This window comes from Ranitomeya variabilis, chromosome 1 (genome assembly GCF_051348905.1).
Source record: "Ranitomeya variabilis isolate aRanVar5 chromosome 1, aRanVar5.hap1, whole genome shotgun sequence".
NCBI lineage: Eukaryota > Metazoa > Chordata > Amphibia > Anura > Dendrobatidae > Ranitomeya > Ranitomeya variabilis.
Window position 1 is genome coordinate 711,113,684 of NC_135232.1, and position 22,203 is coordinate 711,135,886.

Sequence of the window (22,203 nt, forward strand, 5' to 3'; positions counted from 1 at the left end):
GCTCGAGCTAAGCCTTGCTGTTCTCGTGCCAGCGGGTTGCTCTTGCCCTTGCCTGTCCCGAAGAGACCTTGGACACACATCTCTATGGATTTCATTTCTGATCTTCCGGTGTCTCGGGGCATGTCTGTCATCTGGGTGATATGTGATCGTTTCTCCAAGATGGTCCATTTGGTTCCTTTGCCTAAGCTGCCTTCCTCTTCCGATCTGGTTCCTGTGTTCTTCCAGAACATGGTCCGTTTACACGGCATTCCTGAGAATATTGTGTCGGACAGAGGATCCCAGTTTGTTTCCAGGTTCTGGCGATCCTTTTGTGGTAGGATGGGCATTGATTTGTCGTTTTCGACCGCTTTTCATCCACAGACTAATGGACAAACGGAGCGAACTAATCAGACTCTGGAGGCTTATTTGAGGTGTTTTGTCTCTTCTGATCAGGATGATTGGGTGACCTTCTTGCCGTTGGCTGAATTTGCCCTTAATAATCGGGCTAGTTCCGCCACCTTGGTTTCGCCATTTTTCTGCAACTCTGGTTTCCATCCTCGTTTTTCCTCGGGACATGTGGAGCCTTCTGACTGTCCTGGGGTGGATTCTGTGGTAGATAGGTTGCAGCAGATCTGGAATCATGTGGTGGACAACTTGAAGTTGTCACAGGAGAGGGCTCAGCGTTTTGCCAACCGCCGCCGCGGTGTGGGTCCCCGACTTCGTGTTGGGGATTTGGTATGGCTGTCTTCTCGATTTGTTCCTATGAAGGTCTCCTCTCCCAAATTTAAGCCTCGCTTCATTGGTCCGTACAAGATATTGGAAATCCTTAATCCTGTGTCCTTTCGCCTGGATCTTCCGGTGTCGTTTGCCATTCACAACGTATTTCATAGGTCCTTGTTGCGGCGGTACGTTGTGCCTGTGGTTCCTTCTGCTGAGCCTCCTGCTCCGGTGTTGGTTGAGGGCGAGTTGGAGTACGTGGTGGAGAAGATCTTAGATTCTCGTCTCTCCAGGCGGAGGCTTCAGTACCTGGTCAAGTGGAAGGGCTATGGTCAGGAGGATAATTCCTGGGTGGTCGCCTCTGATGTGCATGCGGCCGATTTAGTTCGGGCCTTTCACGCCGCTCATCCTGATCGCCCTGGTGGTCTTGGTGAGGGTTCGGTGACCCCTCACTAAGGAGGGGGTACTGTTGTGAATTTGCTTTTTTGCTCCCTCTAGTGGTTACTAGTGATTTGACTCTGGATATGTCAGTCATCCCTTGTATGCTCACCTGGGCCGTTAGTTCAGGGGTGTTGCTATATAAGCTCCCTGGACCTTCAGTTCAATGCCTGGCAACGTTGTAATCAGAGCTAATCTGTTGTGCTCTTGTCTACTGATCCTGGTTCCTGCTAGATTAAGCTAAGTCTGCTTTCTTGCTTTTTGTTATTTGTTTTTGTTTGCATTTTTGTCCAGCTTGTACTTAATCTGTATCCTGTCCTTGCTGGAAGCTCTAGGGAGCTGGTGTTCTCCCCCCGGGCCGTTAGACGGTTCGGGGGTTCTTGAATTTCCAGCGTGGATGTTTGATAGGGTTTTTGTTGACCATATAAGTTATCTTACTACATTCTGCTATTAGTAAGCGGGCCTCTCTTTGCTAAACCTAGCTCATTTCTATGTTTGTCATTTCCTCTTACCTCACCGTTATTATTTGTGGGGGGCTTGTATCCTACTTTTGGGGTCCTTTCTCTGGAGGCAAGAGAGGTCTTTGTTTTCCTCTTCTAGGGGTAGTTAGTTCTCCGGCTGGCGCGAGACATCTAGCGACCAACGTAGGCATGTTCCCCGGCTACTTCTAGTGTTGGCGTTAGGAGTAGATATATGGTCAACCCAATTACCACTGCCCTATGAGCTGGATTTTTGTACTTCGCAGACTTACCTATTTCTCTGAGACCCTCGCCATTGGGGTCATAACATCTGAGCTGCTGTTAACCTGCGATTTCTGAGGCTGGTGACTCGGATAAACTTATCCTCAGAAGCAGAGGTGACTCTTGGTCTTCCTTTCCTGGGGCAGTCCTCATGTGGGCCAGTTTCTTTGCAGCCCTTGATGGTTTTTGCTACTGCTCTTGGGGACACTTTCAAAGTTTTCCCAATTTTTCGGACTGACTGACCTTCATTTCTTAAAGTAATGATGGCCACTCATTTTTCTTTACTTAGCTGCTTTTTTCTTGCCATAATATAAATTCTAACAGTCTATTCAGTAGGACTATCAGCTGTGTATCCACCAGACTTCTGCGCAACACAACTGATGGTCCCAACCCCATTTATAAGGCAAGAAATCCCACTTATTAAACCTGACAGGGCACACCTGTGAAGTGAAAACCATTTCCGGTGACTACATCTTGAAGCTCATCAAGAGAATGCCAAGAGTGTGCAAAGCAGTCATCAAAGCAAAAGGTGGCTACTTTGAAGAACCTAGAATATGACATATTTTCAATTGTTTCACACTTTTTTGTTAAGTATATAATTCCTCATGTGTTAATTCATAGTTTTGATGACTTCAGTGTGAATTTACAATTTTCATAGTCATAAAAATACAGAAAAATCTTTAAATGAGAAGGTGTGTCCAAACTTTTGGTCTGTACTGAATATATTTATATTTAATACAGAGCTAGATAGCATAAAAGCCGGTAATTCAATTGCCGGCTTTTGCTATCTCCTTATCAAACCCGACAGGATATGAGACATGGTTTACATACAGTAAACCATTTCATTTCCCTTATATTTTTACACATTCCTCACTAATAATGTAAGAAGTGTGTGTGTGCAAAATTTGGGAGCTCTAGCTGTTAATGTAAAGGGTTAAATCACGGAAAAAACTGGTGTGAGCTCCCGCGCAATTTTCTCAGCCAGAGTGGGAAAGCCAGTGACTGAAGGTAGATATTAATAGCCTAGAGAGGGACCATGGTTATTGGCCCCCCTGGCTAAAAACATCTGCCCCCAGCCACCCCAGAAAAGGCGCATCTGTAAGATGCACCTATTCCGGCACTTAGCCTCTCTCTTCCCACTCCCGAGTAGCGGTGGGATATGGGGTAATAAGGGGTTAATGTCACCTTGCTATTGTAAGGTGACATTAAGCCAGGTTAATAATGGAGAGATGTCAATAAGATACCTATCCATTATTAATCCAATATTAATAAACGGTTAAAAAAACACATTATGAATAAAGTATTTTAATGAAATAAATACACATGTGGTTTTAGTATCTTTATTGTACTCTCAATCCAACTGACGACCCTTGTCATCTGAAAAAAAGGGAAAATAAAAAAGCAACAATATCCCATACCTGTCCGCCGTACAGTCATGTCCCACGATGTAAATCCATCTGAAGAGGTTAAATAATTTTACAACCAGGAGCCTGCTAATGCAGCTGCCCCTGGCTGTAAAAACTGGGGAATGAATGGAATGTGGTGATGCGCCCCCTGGTGGCATAAACTCATATGAACTCTAGCGTGGGAATTTTTCTGAATATTTTCTCACGCTTGAGTTCATATGAGGTTATGCCAGCAGGGGGCGCAGCACCGCAAGTCTAGGTAGCTACGTTCCCCTGCTTTCCATTCATTCCCCACTTTTTACAGGCAGGAGCACAGCTGCATTAGCAGGCTCCTGCTTGTAAAATTATTTAACCTCTTCAGATGGATTTACATCGTGGGACATGACTGTACGGCGGACAGGTATGGGATATTGTTGCTTTTTTATTTTCCCTTTTTTCAGATGACAAGGGTCCTCAGTTGGATTGAGCGTACAATAAAGATGTTAAAATCCCATGTATATTTATTTCATTAAAATACTTTATTCATAATGTGTGTGTGTTTTTTAACCCTTTATTACTATTGGATTAGTAATGGATAGGTATCTTATTGACATCTCTCCATTATTAACCTGGCTTAACGTCACCTTACAGTAGCAAGGTGACATTAACCCTTTATTACCCCATATCCCACCGCTACTCGGGAGTGGGAAGAGAGAGGCTAAGTGCCGGAATAGGCGCATCTTACAGATGCGCCTTTTCTGGGGTGGCTGGGGGCAGATGTTTTTAGCCAGGGGGGCCAATAACCATGGTCCCTCTCTAGGCTATTAATATCTATCCTCAGTCACTGGCTTTCCCACTCTGGCGGAGAAAATTGCGCGGGAGCCCACACCAGTTTTTTCCGTGATTTAACCCTTTACTTTAACAGCTAGAGCTCCCAAATTTTGCACACAGACACTTCTTACATTATTAGTGAGGACTATGTAAAAATATAAGGGAAATTAAATGGTTCACTGTATGTAAACCATGTCTCATATCCTGTCGGGTTTGATAAGGAGATAGCAAAAGCCGGCAATTGAATTAACGGCTTTTATGCTATCTAGCTCTGCATTCATTTATTCTATCTATTCTATTCTAACCTGTCAGTGTGATTTTACTGTACACCGCACTGAATTACCGGCTTTTCTATAGAACACAGGTGTATATTTCTCGCAAGTCACACTCATGGTCCGTGTGTAATCCGTATTTTTCTCGCCCCCATAGACTTTTATTGGTGGATTTTTTGCGCAATACGCTGACAAACGCAGCATGCTGCGATTTTCTCAGCCCGTAAAATACAGCAGAGAAATATACGGCAGATAGGAGCTGCCCCATAGAGAAACATTGGTCCGTGTGCAATGCGTTGTTTTTGCGCCTCTCCCTCGTCCGTATTCCTCTCTAGTGTGACCCCGGCCTTAAGACTCCAGAGCTCAACTCAAAATTTTACTCTTTCTATTGCTGTAGAATTAGTAACAATTAGGAATAACTGAAGCAGTATCTATCACATTTCTTTAAAAGCAAAGAATGAGAATAAAGCAAGAAGGAAACAAATGTTGCCATTCCCAATCTCAATGCTGACTGTTACCAGTGCAGAGTAATGGAACTTAAATGGGAACCATGTATTGACATGAGTGATTGGAGGTGAAATTGGATTTCCGCAAAATACAAAAGTTTTATTTGTACGACCAAAGATGGAGAAAGTTTATTTCAGAAAATACCTCCGCAGTCCAGGAAACTGTCACAGAAAAAGAGCGAGATCTATGGAGATCCGAGCGGCCTGGAGACGTCCATTGTCCATTACTGACCTCCGGCCTTTCCTACGTTCACGCTGTAATCCCGGGACGTCGCTAGTACCAGACGCCCCATGGCAAAGCCAAATATGTGAAAAACATTGGAAAACACTCCAGTATTGTGTGGAAGGCCCCTCTGCAGCATCCTAAATACAGGTGCATCTCACAAAATTACAATATCATCAAAAAAGTTATTTATTTCAGTTCTTCAATACAAAAAGTGAAACTCATATATTACCGTATATAGAGTCATTACACACAGAGCGATCTATTTCACGTGTTTATTTCTGTTAATGTTGATAATTTGGGGTTTAAAGCCAATGAAACCCCAAAAGTCATTATCTCAGTAAATTAGAATATTTTATAGCACCAGCTTGAAAAATGATTTTAAAATCTGAAATGTTGGCCTACTGAAATGTATGTTCAGTAAATGCACTCAATACTTGTTCGGGTCTCCTTTTGCATCAATTACTGCATCAATGCGGCACGGCATGGAGGCGATCAGCCTGTGGCACTGCTGAGGTGTTATGGAAGCCCAGGTTGCTTTGATAGCAGTGTGTACTCTATGAACGCACAAAACAACTCCCTATTAGTATCCCACTTGCTCGTTTCACCTCCTTGTGCAATCATCTGATTGGCCGCTAGGTTGGCGCAGGCGCAATAGACTATATTAGTGCATGATTCCTAATGAGTGTGTCATAGAGCCATTGTGCTAAGCATGTAAAGGGGAGCATGCTTGGTGTACAGGGAGCATGTTTGGTGTACGGGGAGCATGCTCGGTGTACGTGGAGCATGCCCGTTGTACGGGAAGCATGCTCGGTGTAAGAGGAGCATGTTCTGTGTACGGGAAATATGCTCGGTGCACAGGAAAAATGCTCAGTGTAAGAGGAGAATGCTCGGTGTACGGGGGGGCATGCTCAGCGTTTGGGGAGCATGCTTGATGTACGAGGAGCATGCTTGATATACGGGAAGCATGAGCGGTGTACAGAGAGTATGTTAGGTGCACGGGGAGCATGCTCAGTGTACGGGGAGCATGCTCAGTGTACGGGGAGCATGCTCAGTGTACAGTGAGCATTCTCGGTGTACAATGAGCATGCTTGGTGTAAGGGCAACATGCTCGGTGTAAGGGTAGCATGCTCAGTGTACGGGGAGCATGCTCTGTGTACAGGGAGCATGCTCGGTACACGGGAAGCATGCTTGGTGCACGGGGAGCATGCTCAATGTATGAGGAGCATTTTCAGTGTAAGGGGAGCATGCTCGATGTAAGGGAGGCATGCTTGGGTTACGGGGAGCATGCTCAATGTATGGGGAGCATACTCGGTGTAAGAGGAGCATGCCCGCTGTAAGAGGAGCATGCCTGGTGTACGGGAAGCATACTCGGTGTAAGGGGAGCATGTTCGGTGTAAGGGGAGCATGCCCAGTGTACGGGGAGCATGCCCGATGTAAGGGAAGAATGCCCGGTGTAAGGGGATCATGTTTGGTGTACGGTAAGTATGCTTGGTGTAAGGGGAATATGCTCAATGTACAGGAAGCATGCTCACTGTACGGTGAGCATGCTCAGTGGAAGGGGAGAATGCTCGGTGTACGGGGAGCATGCTTGATGTACGGGGAGCATGCTCGGTGTATGGGAAGCATGCTCGGTGTAAGGGGAGCATGCTCGGTGTACGGGAAGCATGCTCGGTGTAAGGGGAGCATGTTCGGTGTACGGGAAGAACGCTCGGTGTAAGGGGAGCATGTTCGGTGTAAGGGGAGCATGTTCGGTGTATGGGGAGCATGCTCGGTATATGGGGAGCATGCTCGATTTAAGGGTAGCGGGGCATGCTCAGTGTAAAAGGAGCATGCTCGGTATAAGGGTAGCATGCTCAGTGCAAAGGTAGAATGCCCGGTGGAAGGGGAGCATGCTCGGATATTCTTTTTCTACATTCTATGGACCTATTTTCATCAGTCCAGGCTCTGTGTGTCATGTGTTTTGCATGCAAAAAAACAAACAAAAAAAACATGAGTTTTGCAAAGCAATTCCTAAAAACCGTTCCAAGAAAATCGGACAGCACATGGATGGCATCCAAAAACTGTCATTTTTGTTATTAAGCATGAAGACCTTCGGTCTGCAAATGAAACTGGGTAAATTCTGGTTCATAATATGGATATGTGTTCTGTCCATGGAAAAAACGGACGTGAGAAGAGGCCCAGGATGCAAGTATTCGCGGTGACTGTCTCCAGCACTGTCACTGTCCGTCCTCGTATCAAACTCAATAGCTGGCAGCGGCCCGCTCCCCACATCTGTCCAGAAGTTACAGAATTCAATCCCCCCTCTATTGTGGGATGAAGCACCGACACGCTACATTCTGAAGACACAACATGACTCCGACATCAAGAGCCGTTGGTGGGATGGGACAATGTGCGCAGAATTAGGTGGCAAAGGACGAGTGGATAGGACACGTCAGAAGACAGCTGACGTCTGAGAACAATATCGTGGGGTTAAGACGTGGGCACAAAGCTGTGGGGGATGGAGATACCGGGGGAAATTTGGAGAAAAGCAGCAGTAGGGCACCTCTATTAAATTCATGTTGCTATGATACAGGAATGACGAGGAGGTCGTCTCCTCACCATCTGCTGCATAAAGTCCACCCCATAAACAATCTGGAAAGTTACAGACTCATAGAACTCATGACAATTATAAAATCCGGAAAAAGTCAATACATTTCCCAAACTACAATGCACCATAAGGTAAAACAGAGTAAACAAAACTTAGAGCAGTAGCTAAACTAAACAGTCACTCAGAAAAGGTATGGAGCAATGAAAATCACAAAGTATTAAAGGGAACCTGTCACCCCATTTTTTGCCTATAAGGTAAGGCCACCGCCATCAGGGGCTTATCTACAGCATTCTATAATGCATTCTGTAATGCTGTAGATAAGCCCCCGATGTATCCTGAAAGAAAAGAAAAACAGCTTATATTATACTCACCTGGGGCGGTCCGGTGCGGTCTGGTCCGGTGGGCGTCGCGGTCCGGGTCCAGCACCTACCATCTTCATACAATGTCGTCCTCTTCTTTGCTTCCTGTCGCGGCTCCGGCGCAGGCGTACTTATTTGCCCTGTTGACGGCAGAGCAAAGTACTGCAGTGCACAGGCGCCGGGAAAGGTCCGAGAGGTCCAGCGCCTGCGCACTGCAGTACTTTACTCTGCCCTTAACAGGGCAAATCAGTACGCCTGCGCCGGAGCCGCGACAGGAAGCAAAGAAGAGGACGACATTGTATGAAGATGAGAGGCACCGGAAACAGACCTGGGTGAGTAGGTTACATTGGGGGCTTATCTACAGCATTACAGAATGCTGTAGATAAGCCCCTGATGGCGGTGGCCTTAGCTTATAGGCGAATTTTGGGGTGACAGATTCCCTTTAAGGAATAAAGCTCCAATAATACTGCCCCTATGTACAAGGATATAACTACTATAATACTGCCCCTATGTAGAAGAATATAACTACTATAATACTGCTCCTATGTACAAGAATATAACTACTATAATACTGCCCCTATATACAAGAATATGACTACTATAATACTGCCCCTATGTACAAGAATATAACTACTGTAATACTGCCCCTATGTACAAGAATATAACTACTATAATACTGCCCCTATGTACAAGAATAGAACTACTATAATACTGCCCCTATGTACAAGAATATAACTACTATAATACTGCCCCCTATATACAAGAATATAACTACTATAATACTGCCCCCTATGTACAAGAATATAACTACTATAATACTGCTCCTATGTACAAGAATATAACTACTATAATACTGCCCCCTATGTACAAGAATATAACTACTATAATACTGCCCCCTATGTACAAGAATATAACTACTATAATACTGCTCCTATGTACAAGAATATAACTACTATAATACTGCCCCCTATGTACAAGAATATAACTACTATAATACTGCCCCCTATGTACAAGAATATATCTACTATAATACTGCCCCATATGTACAAGAATATAACTACTATAATACTGCTCCTATGTACAAGAATATAACTACTGTAATACTGTCCCCTATGTACAAGAATATAACTACTATAATACTGCCCCTATGTACAAGAATATAACTACTATAATACTGCCCCTATGTACAAGAATATAACTACTATAATGCTGCCCCTATATACAAGAATATAACTACTATAATACTGCCCCCTATGTACAAGAATATAACTACTATAATACTGCCCCTATGTACAAGAATATAACTACTATAATACTGCCCCTATGTACAGGAATATAACTACTATAATACTGTCCCTATATACAAGAATATAACTACTATAATACTGCCCCTATGTACAGGAATATAACTACTATAATACTGCCCCCTATGTACAAGAATATAACTACTGTAATACTGTCCCCTATGTACAAGAATATATCTACTATAATACTGCTACTATGTACAAGAATATAACTACTATAATACTGTCCTCAGCATACAGACTCTAGTAGGGTTCCTCTTTTCTTCCAGTGTCAGTGCTCATCTTGTCTGTACACTCTGTCTGGTACTGCAATGCAGAATCACTTGAATGATGCATAGCTGCAATACCATGCACAGCCTACAGACAAGAGTGGCGCAGTTCACTCTCAGAAAAAAAAAAGAATGTGATTTTCTCTGTTAACCTTGTACAGAATGCAGCACTGACAGCACAGATGTGAACATCTATAGACACCGTGATCATTAGACATAGGCCACAGTCACACTATCAGTATTTGGTCAGTATTTTACAGGAGCATTTTTTGACTTACACTGGGTGCACTCTACCTGGATCTGTGAAGTGGAGCACTTTTTGGCTGGCACTTTACAGGGGCACTCCATGTGGCAGCGTGCATGTGAACATTCTGTGACAGACATGGTCAATAGGGGAACTGTCTTTCATCAAACGGATGCGACCAGTATTTGAGGTTATGGCCATGTTCACACCTTCAGTATTTGATCAGTATTTCTGGTTTTGGCTTACAAATACTGATGAGAAATACTGACCAAATACTGAACATATGAACGTGGCCATACACAAGCACTCTGCCGAAGATGGCAATCAGGGGCTTCAGATGGCAGGACACATAGTCGATGAATCTCGGGGGCCAGCGCCGCTGCATTATAGCCTTCCCCTGACCGGCGCGGAGGGATCAGCTCATCTATCTGAACGTACACAGCACAATGCAGCATTCTCTGACCCCGGAGATTGGAATTGCTTCATTTATAAACACGTTCAGCCGTCCGTCTGCATCGAAATCATTTCTGCCCCGATTCCCTCACAAGTGCCTGATGAGCCGCCATGGCTCCGGTCCCGCTGCACAGTCTACTGCAATAATAGCTCTGCTCCTAAATGGCTCGGCCCTCGGGCCGGCACAGTGACCTGATTCCCGGAGCTGGGAAATTAGTGACAATATAAGGGCCACTGACTGCAGGAGAGACAATACATACAGGGCATACGGGAGCCTTCAATGTGGGCGGGGCTTAAGTGATTTAAAGGGTATGTCCATCTATGAAAAATAGGAATGATGTTTATGAATTAACAAGTCACTTATCCTGTACAGATACAGCAATAATGTGAAGGATAAGAAAAGTACACAGAATAGTGAGTGCAGCTCTGGGGTATAATACAGGATGTAACTCAGGATCAGCAATGTAATGTATGTTCACAGTGACTGCACCAGCAGAATAGTGAGTGCAGCTCTGGAGTATAATACAGGATGTAACTCACGATCAGTAGTGTAATGTATGTACACAGTGACTGCACCAGCAGAATAGTGAGTGCAGCTCTGGAGTATAATACAGGATGTAACTCAGGATCAGCAATGTAATGTATGTTCACAGTGACTGCACCAGCAGAATAGTGAGTGAGTGCAGCTCTGGAGCATAATACAGGATGTAACTCAGGATCAGTAATGTAATGTATGTACACAGTGACTGCACCAGCAGAATAGTGAGGGCAGCTCTGGAGTATAATACAGGATGTAACTCAGGATCAGAAATGTATGTACACAGTGACTCCACCAGCAGAATAGTGAGTGCAGCTCTGGGGTATAATACAGGTTGTAACTCAGGATCAGTAATGTAATGTGTGTACACAGTGACTGCACCAGCAGATTAGTGAGTGCAGCTCTGGGGTATAATACAGGATGTAACTCAAGATCAGTACAGGATCAGTAATGTAATGTATGTACACAGTGACTGCACCAGCAGAATAGTGAGTGCAGCTCTGGAGTATAATACAGGATGTAACTCAGGATCAGTAATGTAATGTATGTACACAGTGACTGCACCAGCAGAATAGTGAGTGCAGCTCTGGAGTATAATACAGGATGTAACTCAGGATCAGTAATGTAATGTATGTACACAGTGGCTGCACCAGCAGAATAGTGAGTGCAGCTCTGAGGTATAATAAAGGATGTAACTCAGGATCAGTAATGTAATGTATGTACACAGTGACTGCACCAGCAGAATAGTGAGTACAGCTTTGGAATATAATACAGGATATAACTCAGGATCTGTAATGTAATGTATGTACACAGCGACTCCAGCAGTGGCCCCACATACCACATTCCTACTCCTTGGATCCACAAAATATACATCTATATATATAATTGTCTAAGGAGTACTTCCGTCTTTCTGTCTGCAACTTCCATCACGGAAATCCCGCGTCGCTGATTGGTCTCGCCAGCTGCCTGTCCTGGCTGCCGCGACCAATCAGGTGACGGGCACAGTCCGGCCGAGAATTAGTCCCTCCCTATTCCCGTCCAGTCAGTGTCCGGCGCCCAGTCAGCGCTGCCACAGGGTTAATGGCAGCGTTAACGGACCGCGTTATGCCGTGGGTAACGCACTCCATTAACGCTGCTATTAACCCTGTGTGACCAACTTTTTACTATTGATGCTGCCTATGCAGCATCAATAGTAAAAAGATCTAATGTTAAAAATAATAAAAAAACAAAAAACCTGCTTTTCTCACCATCCGTCGTCCGCCGAGGCGCGCGCGGCTGCCGCCAGCTTCCGTTCCCAGAGATGCATTGCGAAATTACCCAGAAGACTTAGCGGTCTCGCGAGACCGCTTAGTCATCTGGGTAATTTCGCAATGCATCCTGGGAATGGAAGCTTGCGGCAGCCGCGCGCGCATCGACAGAGCTTCGCTGGACGACGGAGGGTGAGTATAGAACAATTTTTTATTTTAATTATTTTTTTTAACAGGGATATGGTGCCCACACTGTTAAATACTACGTGGGCTGTGTTATATACTACGTGGGCTGTGCTATATACTACGTGGGCAGTGTTATATACTACGTGGGCAGTGTTATATACTACGTGGGCAGTGTTATATACTACATGGCTGTGCTATATACTACGTGGCCTTTGCTATATACTACATGGCTGCTATATACTACGTGGGCAGTGTTGTATACTATGTGGGCTGTGTTATATACTGTGTGGGCTGTGTTATATACTACATGGCTGCTATATACTACGTGGGCAATGTTACAGTATATACTACGTGGGCAGTGTTATATACTACGTGGCTGTGCTATATACTACATGGCTGCTATATACTACGTGGGCAGTGTTGTATACTATGTGGGCTGTGTTATATACTGTGTGGGCTGTGTTATATACTACATGGCTGCTATATACTACGTGGGCAATGTTACAGTATATACTACGTGGGCAGTGTTATATACTGCGTGGCCACTGTTATATGCTGCGTGGCCTGTATTAACGCATCAGGTATTCTACAATATGTCGTGGCCTGTGCTATATACTATGTGGCTGCTATATACATACATACATATTCTAGAATACCCGATGGGCCACCATCTAGTATATATATATATATATATATATATATATATATATATATATATATATACACACCTGTTACTGTAGTGTTTTTTGCTATTTATCCCTCCAAAATCTCCAATACGTGCCGTAGCTGAAGAAAACATGTATTACCCAAACATACTGTCAGTTGTAGCAGAGCTCAATGTGCTATTTTGCTCTCTAAGCTTTGTACTATTACTGCAACTTACAAAACGGAAAAACAGCCATGAAATCACTGGGAATGAAGTTTAATGACAAACTCATCTCTGCTACATCTGCCTGCAATGACCCCTGACGCTTCATTGGAACAGTTTTTGCAGTCCATGGAGAAGACCACCAGCCACAGGCCTTGCTGTCAGTCAGAAGTGCATTATCCAGGTAAGGTCAGATGTAGCAGAGCTCACTGGGTTTCATTAGACCAGAAGGGAATGCGACATACAGTCTTAGCCAAATACAACCACAAAAAGGGGAAAAAACTAATTCAGCTCTGCTACATTTGTAACGGAAAGAGGTAAGGCGATCAATTCAATGCATGCAATAACTGACGATGAGACTAATCCACAGGAGCGCGGGGGGGGCAATGTATTTCAATGATCACCTAGGCATACATTTCCCTGCCGCTGTGGTGAAGGGTGGGCTGCAGGGGGGATATTTTACATGCGGCTACACGAGCGCAGAGACCATGGATCAGATGCAGCTTATGGGACGATCATCTGCTTCATGTGAACACTGCACACACTATTGTCTCTCTGCTTCTAATGTGACCCCCCTGGTAGTGACTGAAGATACAAAGCTCCCGACGTGAGGGGCCGAGGATGAGACCGCCATAGGGACGGTGACAAGCCAAGAGGAATGCAGTGAATTATTCCCGTCACTCATGTAAATCCCCCAACACTACAGACGGCCAGATGTCACATCCAATCCAGCGGAGCGAGAGAACGGCCAAGAGAGCGCAGAAGTGAGGATATCAGGGGGACTGTCCCTGCATACCCCCTATACATGTATACCCGTGAGGGGAGGATGGGGGGATAGAATGATACATAGATAACACAGGTCAACAAAAAAAAAATTTTTTTCTGGTGTCCAAAATATTTTAATGAATTTGGGGTATTTTTGGGGTGCTGATTCTGAATATGCTATCAGTTTTGCCAGATTGGCTCAAGTTTTTGAGATTTTTGGTATCTTATTTATAGCACTTGTTGGTAAATGCGACGCATCATCTCATTAATTTCTTTGGATTAGTACTTGAACTGAGCAGTTCTCAATATAGTTTTGTGTTAATTAGTGTTCTAAAAGTTTGTTCATAGCTTGATTTTTGCACTAACTTTATGTTGTTGTCTGTTTTCCAGTGAAAAGCATGAACTCATCAAGAAGAAGTTGTCTTAACGATCCAGACTCATTCTGTTACATTTGTGGTGAATACACACTGCCAAAACATAGAAGAAACATAACAGACTTCGTAAAAAAGTGTATTTTGCCTATTTTGGGGTTATGCTTGGGGACCAAGACAAGTTTTGGGCACCACACATAGTGTGCAAAGCATGTATCGAATTATTACGAAAATGGAGCAAAGGACAAAGAAAAAGCTTCAAATTTGGTGTTCCAATGGTGTGGAGAGAGCCAAAAAATCATCATGATGACTGTTATTTATGGTAAACACAGGTACAGGCACATCTTCACAATGAGGGACAGGCCTTCTTGCAGATTCCATGTTACTCCCATTTTCGTTTCTTATGCTTATTGAATCCTTGCACTTGCACTGCACAGAAATAACAGTCATCATGATGATTTTTTGGCTCTCTCCACACCATTGGAACACCAAATTTGAAGCTTTTTCTTTGTCCTTTGCTCCATTTTCGTAATAATTCGATACATGCTTTGCACACTATGTGTGGTGCCCAAAACTTGTCTTGGTCCCCAAGCATAACCCCAAAATAGGCAAAATACACTTTTTTTACGAAGTCTGTTATGTTTCTTCTATGTTTTGGCAGTGTGTATTCACCACAAATGTAACAGAATGAGTCTGGATCGTTAAGACAACTTCTTCTTGATGAGTTCATGCTTTTCACTGGAAAACAGACAACAACATAAAGTTAGTGCAAAAATCAAGCTATGAACAAACTTTTAGAACACTATTTAACACAAAACTATATTGAGAACTGCTCAGTTCAAGTACTAATCCAAAGAAATTAATGAGATGATGCGTCGCATTTACCAACAAGTGCTATAAATAAGATACCAAAAATCTCAAAAACTTGAGCCAATCTGGCAAAACTGATGACATATTCAGAATCAGCACCCCAAAAATACCCTAAATTCGATGAAATATCTTTGGCACCAAAAATGCTGTTGACCAGTGTAATAGATAGATAATGGATACATAGATAATAGATAGATGATAGATAGATAATAGACAGATAATAGATGATTGATAGATAATAGATAGATAATAGATAGATAATAGATAATAGATAGATGATACATAGATAGATAATAGAGAGATAGATAATAGATGATACATAGATAGATAATAGAGAGATGAGATAGATAATAAATAGATAATAGATAGATAATAGATAGATGATAGATAGATAGATAGATAGATAGATAGATAGATAGATAGATAGATAGATAATAGAGAGATAGATAATAGATAGATGATAGATAATAAATAGATAATAGATAAACTCCTTGTAACGATGAAGCCTTGGGGGATGACACAATTTGGCCTCGGCTCCGTGGTCCCCTCGCCAGGACGCAGACACTCACCCCTGAGTCCTTCTCCGTGCAGTATGAATTATTCATGGCGCCCCCCTCTGTTTCCCCCCATGAATCGCAGGGTGCACGGCTTGAGAGAGCGCGGTCACTGACTGGACGTGGCTCCTGTTTTCCTCTTTTCTATTCTCTGGATAAGGAAATCGCTCACAGTGCACTTCCCTCACTGAATCTTAGGATGGCTTGTGGTCATACATGTGATGGTCTGCTATATGGCTGATTACTACAGATAGCCCACTCCCTGCTGTGCGGCTCCTTACCCACCACCCTATGCTGCTGACACATTCCTCCAGGCCCCCTCCCCCAGCCTTCCCATAGATGAGTCTGTATCCGGCGATGCCAATGGCAGGGGCATCCCCCACCTCACACATTGCTGGGCACCAGCACTGATGACTCTTATGTAGCACAGGGGCCCAGCTGGATCTCACCCTCTACAGCGCCCCCTGGAGGTCCTGCACTAATATGACCTATAGAGTAGAAAATGCAGCGTCACTGGTGGGCTCCCAATGTCGTCCCTCTCCAGGGCCGCTCACACACTGGAGACGCTGCCAGTCTCTGCCAGTCCTGCCATTCACTCGACACTTGTGCTCAGTAGTTGTGTGCAACTACTAGGGGCCCCAAAGGAAAAATCTACCCGTGGCTCCCAGCTGTAGTTGGCTCATACAATAGATGGGTGCAGGGTGGCATCATCCGCATCATCTTTACATGCTGTGATTGCAGGTTCATGACGGAATATGGCTAAACTGTGCCGGCCCCCAGGGGCCCCATAACTGCGACCTCTCCACTGCTCATGGGCATAACACTGGACCATACCCTGTCCACATGCAGCATGCCAGCTCTTGGGCACCACATGAAGGACCATGGTGTGCCAGCAGTGTCCCACGAGCTCTTGGGTACCACATGAAGGACCATAGTGTGCCAGCAGTGCCCCATGAGCTCTGGGTACCACATGAAGGACCATAGTGTGCCAGCAGTGCCCCATGAGCTCTGGGTATCACATGAAGGACCATGGTGTGCCAGCAGTGCCCCATGAGCTCTGGGTACCACATGAAGGACCATGGTGTGCCAGCAGTGCCTCATGAGCTCTTGGATACCACATGAAGGACCATGGTGTGCCAGCAGTGCCTCATGAGCTCTTGGGCACCACATGAAGGACCATGGTGTGCCAGCAGTGCCTCATGAGCTCTTGGATACCACATGAAGGACCATGGTGTGCCAGCAGTGCCTCATGAGCTCTTGGGCACCACATGAAGGACCACGGTGTGCCAGCAGTGCCCCAGGAGCTCTTGGGTACCACATGAAGGCCCATGGTGTGCCAGCAGTGCCCCAGGAGCTCTTGGGTACCACATGAAGGACCATGGTGTGCCAGCAGTGCCTCATGAGCTCTTGCATACCACATGAAGGACCATGGTGTGCCAGCAGTGCCCCATGAGCTCTGGGTACCACATGAATGACCATGGTGTGCCAGCATTGCCCCACAAGCTCTTGGATACCAAATGAAGGACCATGATGTGCCAGCAGTGCCTCACGAGCTCTTGGGTACCACATGAAGGACCATGGTGTGCCAGCAGTGCCCCATGAGCTCTTGGGCACCACATGAAGGATCATATAATTGCCAGCTGTGCCTCATGAGCTCTTGGGTACCACATGAAGGACCATGGTGTGCCAGCAGTGCCCCATGAGCTCTTTGGTACCACATGAAAGACCATGGTGTGCCAGCAGTGCCCCGTGAGCTCTTGGGAATCACATGAAGGACCATGGCATGGCAGCAGTGCCCCATGAGCTCTTGGGCTTCACATGAAGGACCATGGCATGGCAGCTGTGCCCCATGAGCTCTGGGCACCACATGAATGACCATGGTGTGCCAGCAGTGCCCCACGAGCTCTTGGGTACCACATGAAGGACCATGGTGTGCCAGCAGTGCCCCATGAGCTCTTGGGTACAACATGAAGGACCATGGCATGGCAGCAGTGCCTCATGAGATCTTGGGTACCACATGAAGTACCATGGTGTGCCAGCAGTGCCCCATGAGCTCTTGGGTACCACATGAAGGACCATGGCATGGCAGCAGTGCCTCATGAGATCTTGGGCGTCACATGAAGGACAATGGCATAGCAGCAGTGCCCCATGAGCTCTTTGGTACCACTTGAAGGACCATGGTGTGCCAGCAGTGCCCCACAAGCTCTTGGGTACCACATGAAGGACCATGGTGCGCCAGCAGTGCCCCACGAGCTCTTGGGTACCAGATGAAGGACCATGGTGTGCCAGCAGTGCCTCATGAGCTCTTTGGTACCACATGAAGGACCATGGTGTGCCAGCAGTGCCTCATGAGCTCTTTGGTACCACATGAAGGACCATGGCATGGCAGCAGTGCCCCATGAGCTCTTTGGTACCACTTGAAGGACCATGGTGTGCCAGCAGTGCCCCACGAGCTCTTGGGTACCACATGAAGGACCATGGTGTGCCAGCAGTGCCCCACGAGCTCTTGGGTACCACATGAAGGACCATGGTGTGCCAGCAGTGCCTCATGAGCTCTTTGGTACCACATGAAGGACCATGGTGTGCCAGCAGTGCCCCACGAGCTCTTGGGTACCACATGAAGGACCATGGTGTGCCAGCAGTGCCCCACGAGCTCTTGGGTACCACATGAAGGACCATGGTGTGCCAGCAGTGCCCCACGAGCTCTTGGGTACCACATGAAGGACCATGGTGTGCCAGCAGCGCCTCATGAGCTCTTTGGTACCACATGAAGGACCATGGTGTGCCAGCAGAGCCCTATGAGTTCTTGGGGACCCCAATCCTTGGCCCAGCCCCCTCACCTTGTGCAGCTTCCACATGGCCCCCAGCGCCTTGACCTCGTGGCTGCTGTGCTTGCCCTCCTCCAGGCACTGGTAGCACACCGGCATCTTGCACTGCACGCAGTACATGCTGTGGTTCTCCAGCTCGTGGTCGGTGCAGGTGGAGATCTTGCGGGGGCTCAGCCGGCGGCTCACCCTGCCCTGTGCCGGCGGCAGCAGGCGATGCTTGGCCAGCGGTCCCCGGGGCGGGTGGCAGCGCAGGCGGCAGGGCTCGCAGTAGAAGACGTCGCACTGCTCGCACATCACCGTGGCCTCCTTGGGGCTCTTCTCGCACAGCTGGCACCGCAGCGCCGCCGCCTTGCTCTGCTGGTAGCGCTCGATCACCCCCTCCAGCACCCGGTTCTTGGCGAAGCCGCGGAGACCCCGCTCGTCCAGCAGCAGGGAGCGGTGGCACTGCGGGCAGGTCAGGCACTGGTTGCGGGCGGGAGGTAGCAGCGCCCCGGAGGAGTGGTGGTGCGGCAGGTGCGGGGCCGGCATGCTCGGAGGGAACACCCGCACTCCGTTGGGGGACTTCTGGCAGGGGGTGGTGGGGGCGCTGGCGAAGCCTCCGTACGAGCCGTAGCCGCTGTCCGCCTCGCTGTACAGGCTCATCTTATCCAGGTCCAGGTAGTCGTAGTCGGACAGCCCCGACGCCCGGCGGCTCTGCGGGGATTCCGAGTCCGGCGTCTGCACCAGGATGTTGCGGGCACAGGACAGGCACAAGCTGTGGGAGCATGGCAAGATGATGGGCTCCCGGTAGAAGGAGCCGCACACGGGACACTTCAATTCTTCCTCCATCTCTTCCATATGTATCCAGTCCGTCCGGTGCTGCAGCTGCAGCGACACTGCGGGGAGAAGCATCAGGACAGGGGAGGACACTCCCAAGCTGCCGCGCTATTGGTGGGCTGCCGTCCTACGCTGTACTGTCATTGGTTAGGTGAGGAGGTAGGGCGGTGCTAAGGATGCTGAGCCGCATCGGCCTCATCTTCTGGAAGAGTGATTGGTTTAACTCGTGTCAATCAAATGAAGGGGCGGAACGAAAAGATGCTCAGCAGCATCAGCACCCGCCCCTCCTCCCTCCAGCTTCCATCCCCCGGCACCGGGCAGCGTTCCTGCAGGAAGGTCGCCCACACCGAGGGAGGAAGGCGAGGCATCACCCTGCACCTGCAGAATACTGAGTGCAGCCCCCTCCCTGCCCGGCAGGAGGACCAGCTGGCCATGGGACCCCCGGAGCCACAGGCCAGATCCCCCTCACTATCTGCCCTGCAAGCACCGTACATAGCGATCACAGGGCCCCATAGCAACAGTTCTAGTTCAGCCCCCACATCTCTAATAATATATATTTATAGATTTTTTACTGAGATGGAGATATAAAGCTACGTTAGGATTCGGATCTGCTGAGCCTGAGCATGTGTATAGTATATATGTGTCTGGGATCTGATAAAGGGTTATTCCCCAAATATGGGGTAGCTTACTGACTGTTGGGGACTGACCGCTGGGACCCCCGTAGTCCTGGGCCAGGGCTCTGCAGCTCCGCCATGGCTGGGTTGGAGGGCGCAGGCTCGACTTCTGCTCTATTCATTGTCTATGGAACTGATGGAAATAGCCGAGCGCAGCGCACAGCAGCTCTATAGATAATGGAGAGAACGCACGACTCTGCTCCATCCAGGACGATACTGTAGACCCCTGTTCTCAGAATCTCGGGGGGGGGGTCATCAGTGGTTGGGTCCTGTGGATCAGAGATAACTTGATTATTGGGTGAATAAACCATTAAAGAGACAGGTCGATTTGGAGCCCCGACCACGTATTGAGGGCATTTACTGATCATGCATTTCAGATTTTAAAATCATTTTCAAGCTGGTGTTATAAAGTATTCTAATTTACTGAGATAGTGACTTTTGGGTTTTCATTGGCTGTAAGCCATAATCATCAACATTAACAGAAATAAACACTTGACATAGATCACTCTATCTGTAATGACTCTATATAATATATGAGTAACACTTTTTGTATTGAAGCACTAAGATAAATTATCTTTTTGATGATATTCTAATTTTGTGAGATGCACCTGTATATACATACTCATAGATACACACATACAAATATATACATACATACAAATATACATACAGTATATACATGCACACAAATGTATAAACACACGCACACATGCACAGACACACGGTGCTGGCTCCAGTTTTTCGTGGGCCTCGCTCAAAAGAGTCTCATAGAGCCACATATAATGCTGCATACAGAATGGGAGAACAGGGATAAAGGAAAATATAAATCATACAATATTTAGTCACACATAAACAACAGAGGTAAACATTGGGGAGTGGAGAATGGGGTTAAACCAAAGTGGGAGAAGAAAGGGAATTATCACACACTCAAAACCTAGCAACAGTCACAGATAAAGCCACCAAACACCTTCTCCAATAACAACCACCAACAACCTCCAGCCATGCAGCACAACCTAGCTATGACAATGCGTTCTATCCAGGGCCCAGATTATACAGGAGATGGGAATGAGTATGAGTGAACAGCTGAGTCTTAATGCAGGAAAGATTCCAAGAGCTCTCAACTCAGCAGATTAACCCCTGCACTGCTAAAGGAAACCTGCACCGTTTAATATGAAGGTGAAGTGCTTCTGTGCAGGAGTGGGAGAAATCAGACGCTGCAGTCTTCCAGCTGCTCTCTGTCGCGGTAAACCTGTGACAAATAGTGAGTGCAGCTCGAGTATAATACAGGATGTAACTCAGGATCGGTACAGGATCAGTAATGTAATGTATGTACATAGTGACTGCACCAGCAGAATAGTGAGTGCAGCTCTGGATTATAATACAGGATGTAACGCAGGATCAGTAATGTAATGTATGTACGCAGTGACTGCACCAGCAGAATGGTGAGTGCAGCTCTGGAGTATAATACAGGATGTAACTCAGGATTAGTAATGCAATGTATGTACACAGTGACTGCACCAGCAGAATAGTGAGTACAGCTTGGGAGTATAATACAGGATGTAACTCAGGATCAGTAATGTAATGTATGGACGCAGTGACTGCACCAGCAGAATAGTGAGTGCAGCTCTGGATTATAATACAGGATGTAACGCAGGATCAGTAATGTAATGTATGTACGCAGTGACTGCACCAGCAGAATGGTGAGTGCAGCTCTGGAGTATAATACAGAATAAGTAATGTACTGTGTGTATACTGTGACTTCAGCTTTTATGCAGATTAATTCTGAGTGTGAAGCTGTAAATGGTGTCAAGCACATCTGTAATTAGCCCCCTGTAGTTCCTTGCAGTGAATTACTTAGGTGGGTTTCCCAGCGCTCACTACTGACATGCAGAATACAGTTGGCTGATACAACCACAGGAAGAACGAACAACACACTATCAATCCTTGTGCCTTAAGCGAGACATTTATGGCTTTTCTATAAAGGTCAAGTCTTTAATAGAGCCGTTATAAACACAATGGACACGAGAGCTTCGATGGTGAAAGGCAGAGATAATTTCCAATCATAAAGGTATTAGGTCAGGTCATATAAAATTGACCATGAAAACATGTGCTGCATGAAATGAAGGATGTAACACCCAAGTAAAAGTACTAAAAGGTCATATATGAAGCAGGTAAT

The 22,203-nt window shown here is 46.3% G+C and overlaps 1 protein-coding gene across 10 annotated transcripts in view; it reads right to left on the reverse strand.

Moving 5' to 3' along the window:
* Nucleotides 1–19,410, reverse strand: part of TRIM9 (tripartite motif containing 9) — a 132,284-nt gene extending 112,874 nt beyond the window's left edge. For all 10 annotated transcript variants that reach the window (XM_077267387.1, XM_077267381.1, XM_077267386.1 and 7 more), the window contains exon 1: nt 18,550–19,410. In XM_077267387.1, the coding sequence (XP_077123502.1) occupies nt 18,550–19,374 (825 nt within the window). In that variant the 5' untranslated portion in view covers nt 19,375–19,410. The remainder of the gene's footprint in view (nt 1–18,549) is intronic.
* Between the last annotated feature and the right edge of the window lie 2,793 nt (nt 19,411–22,203).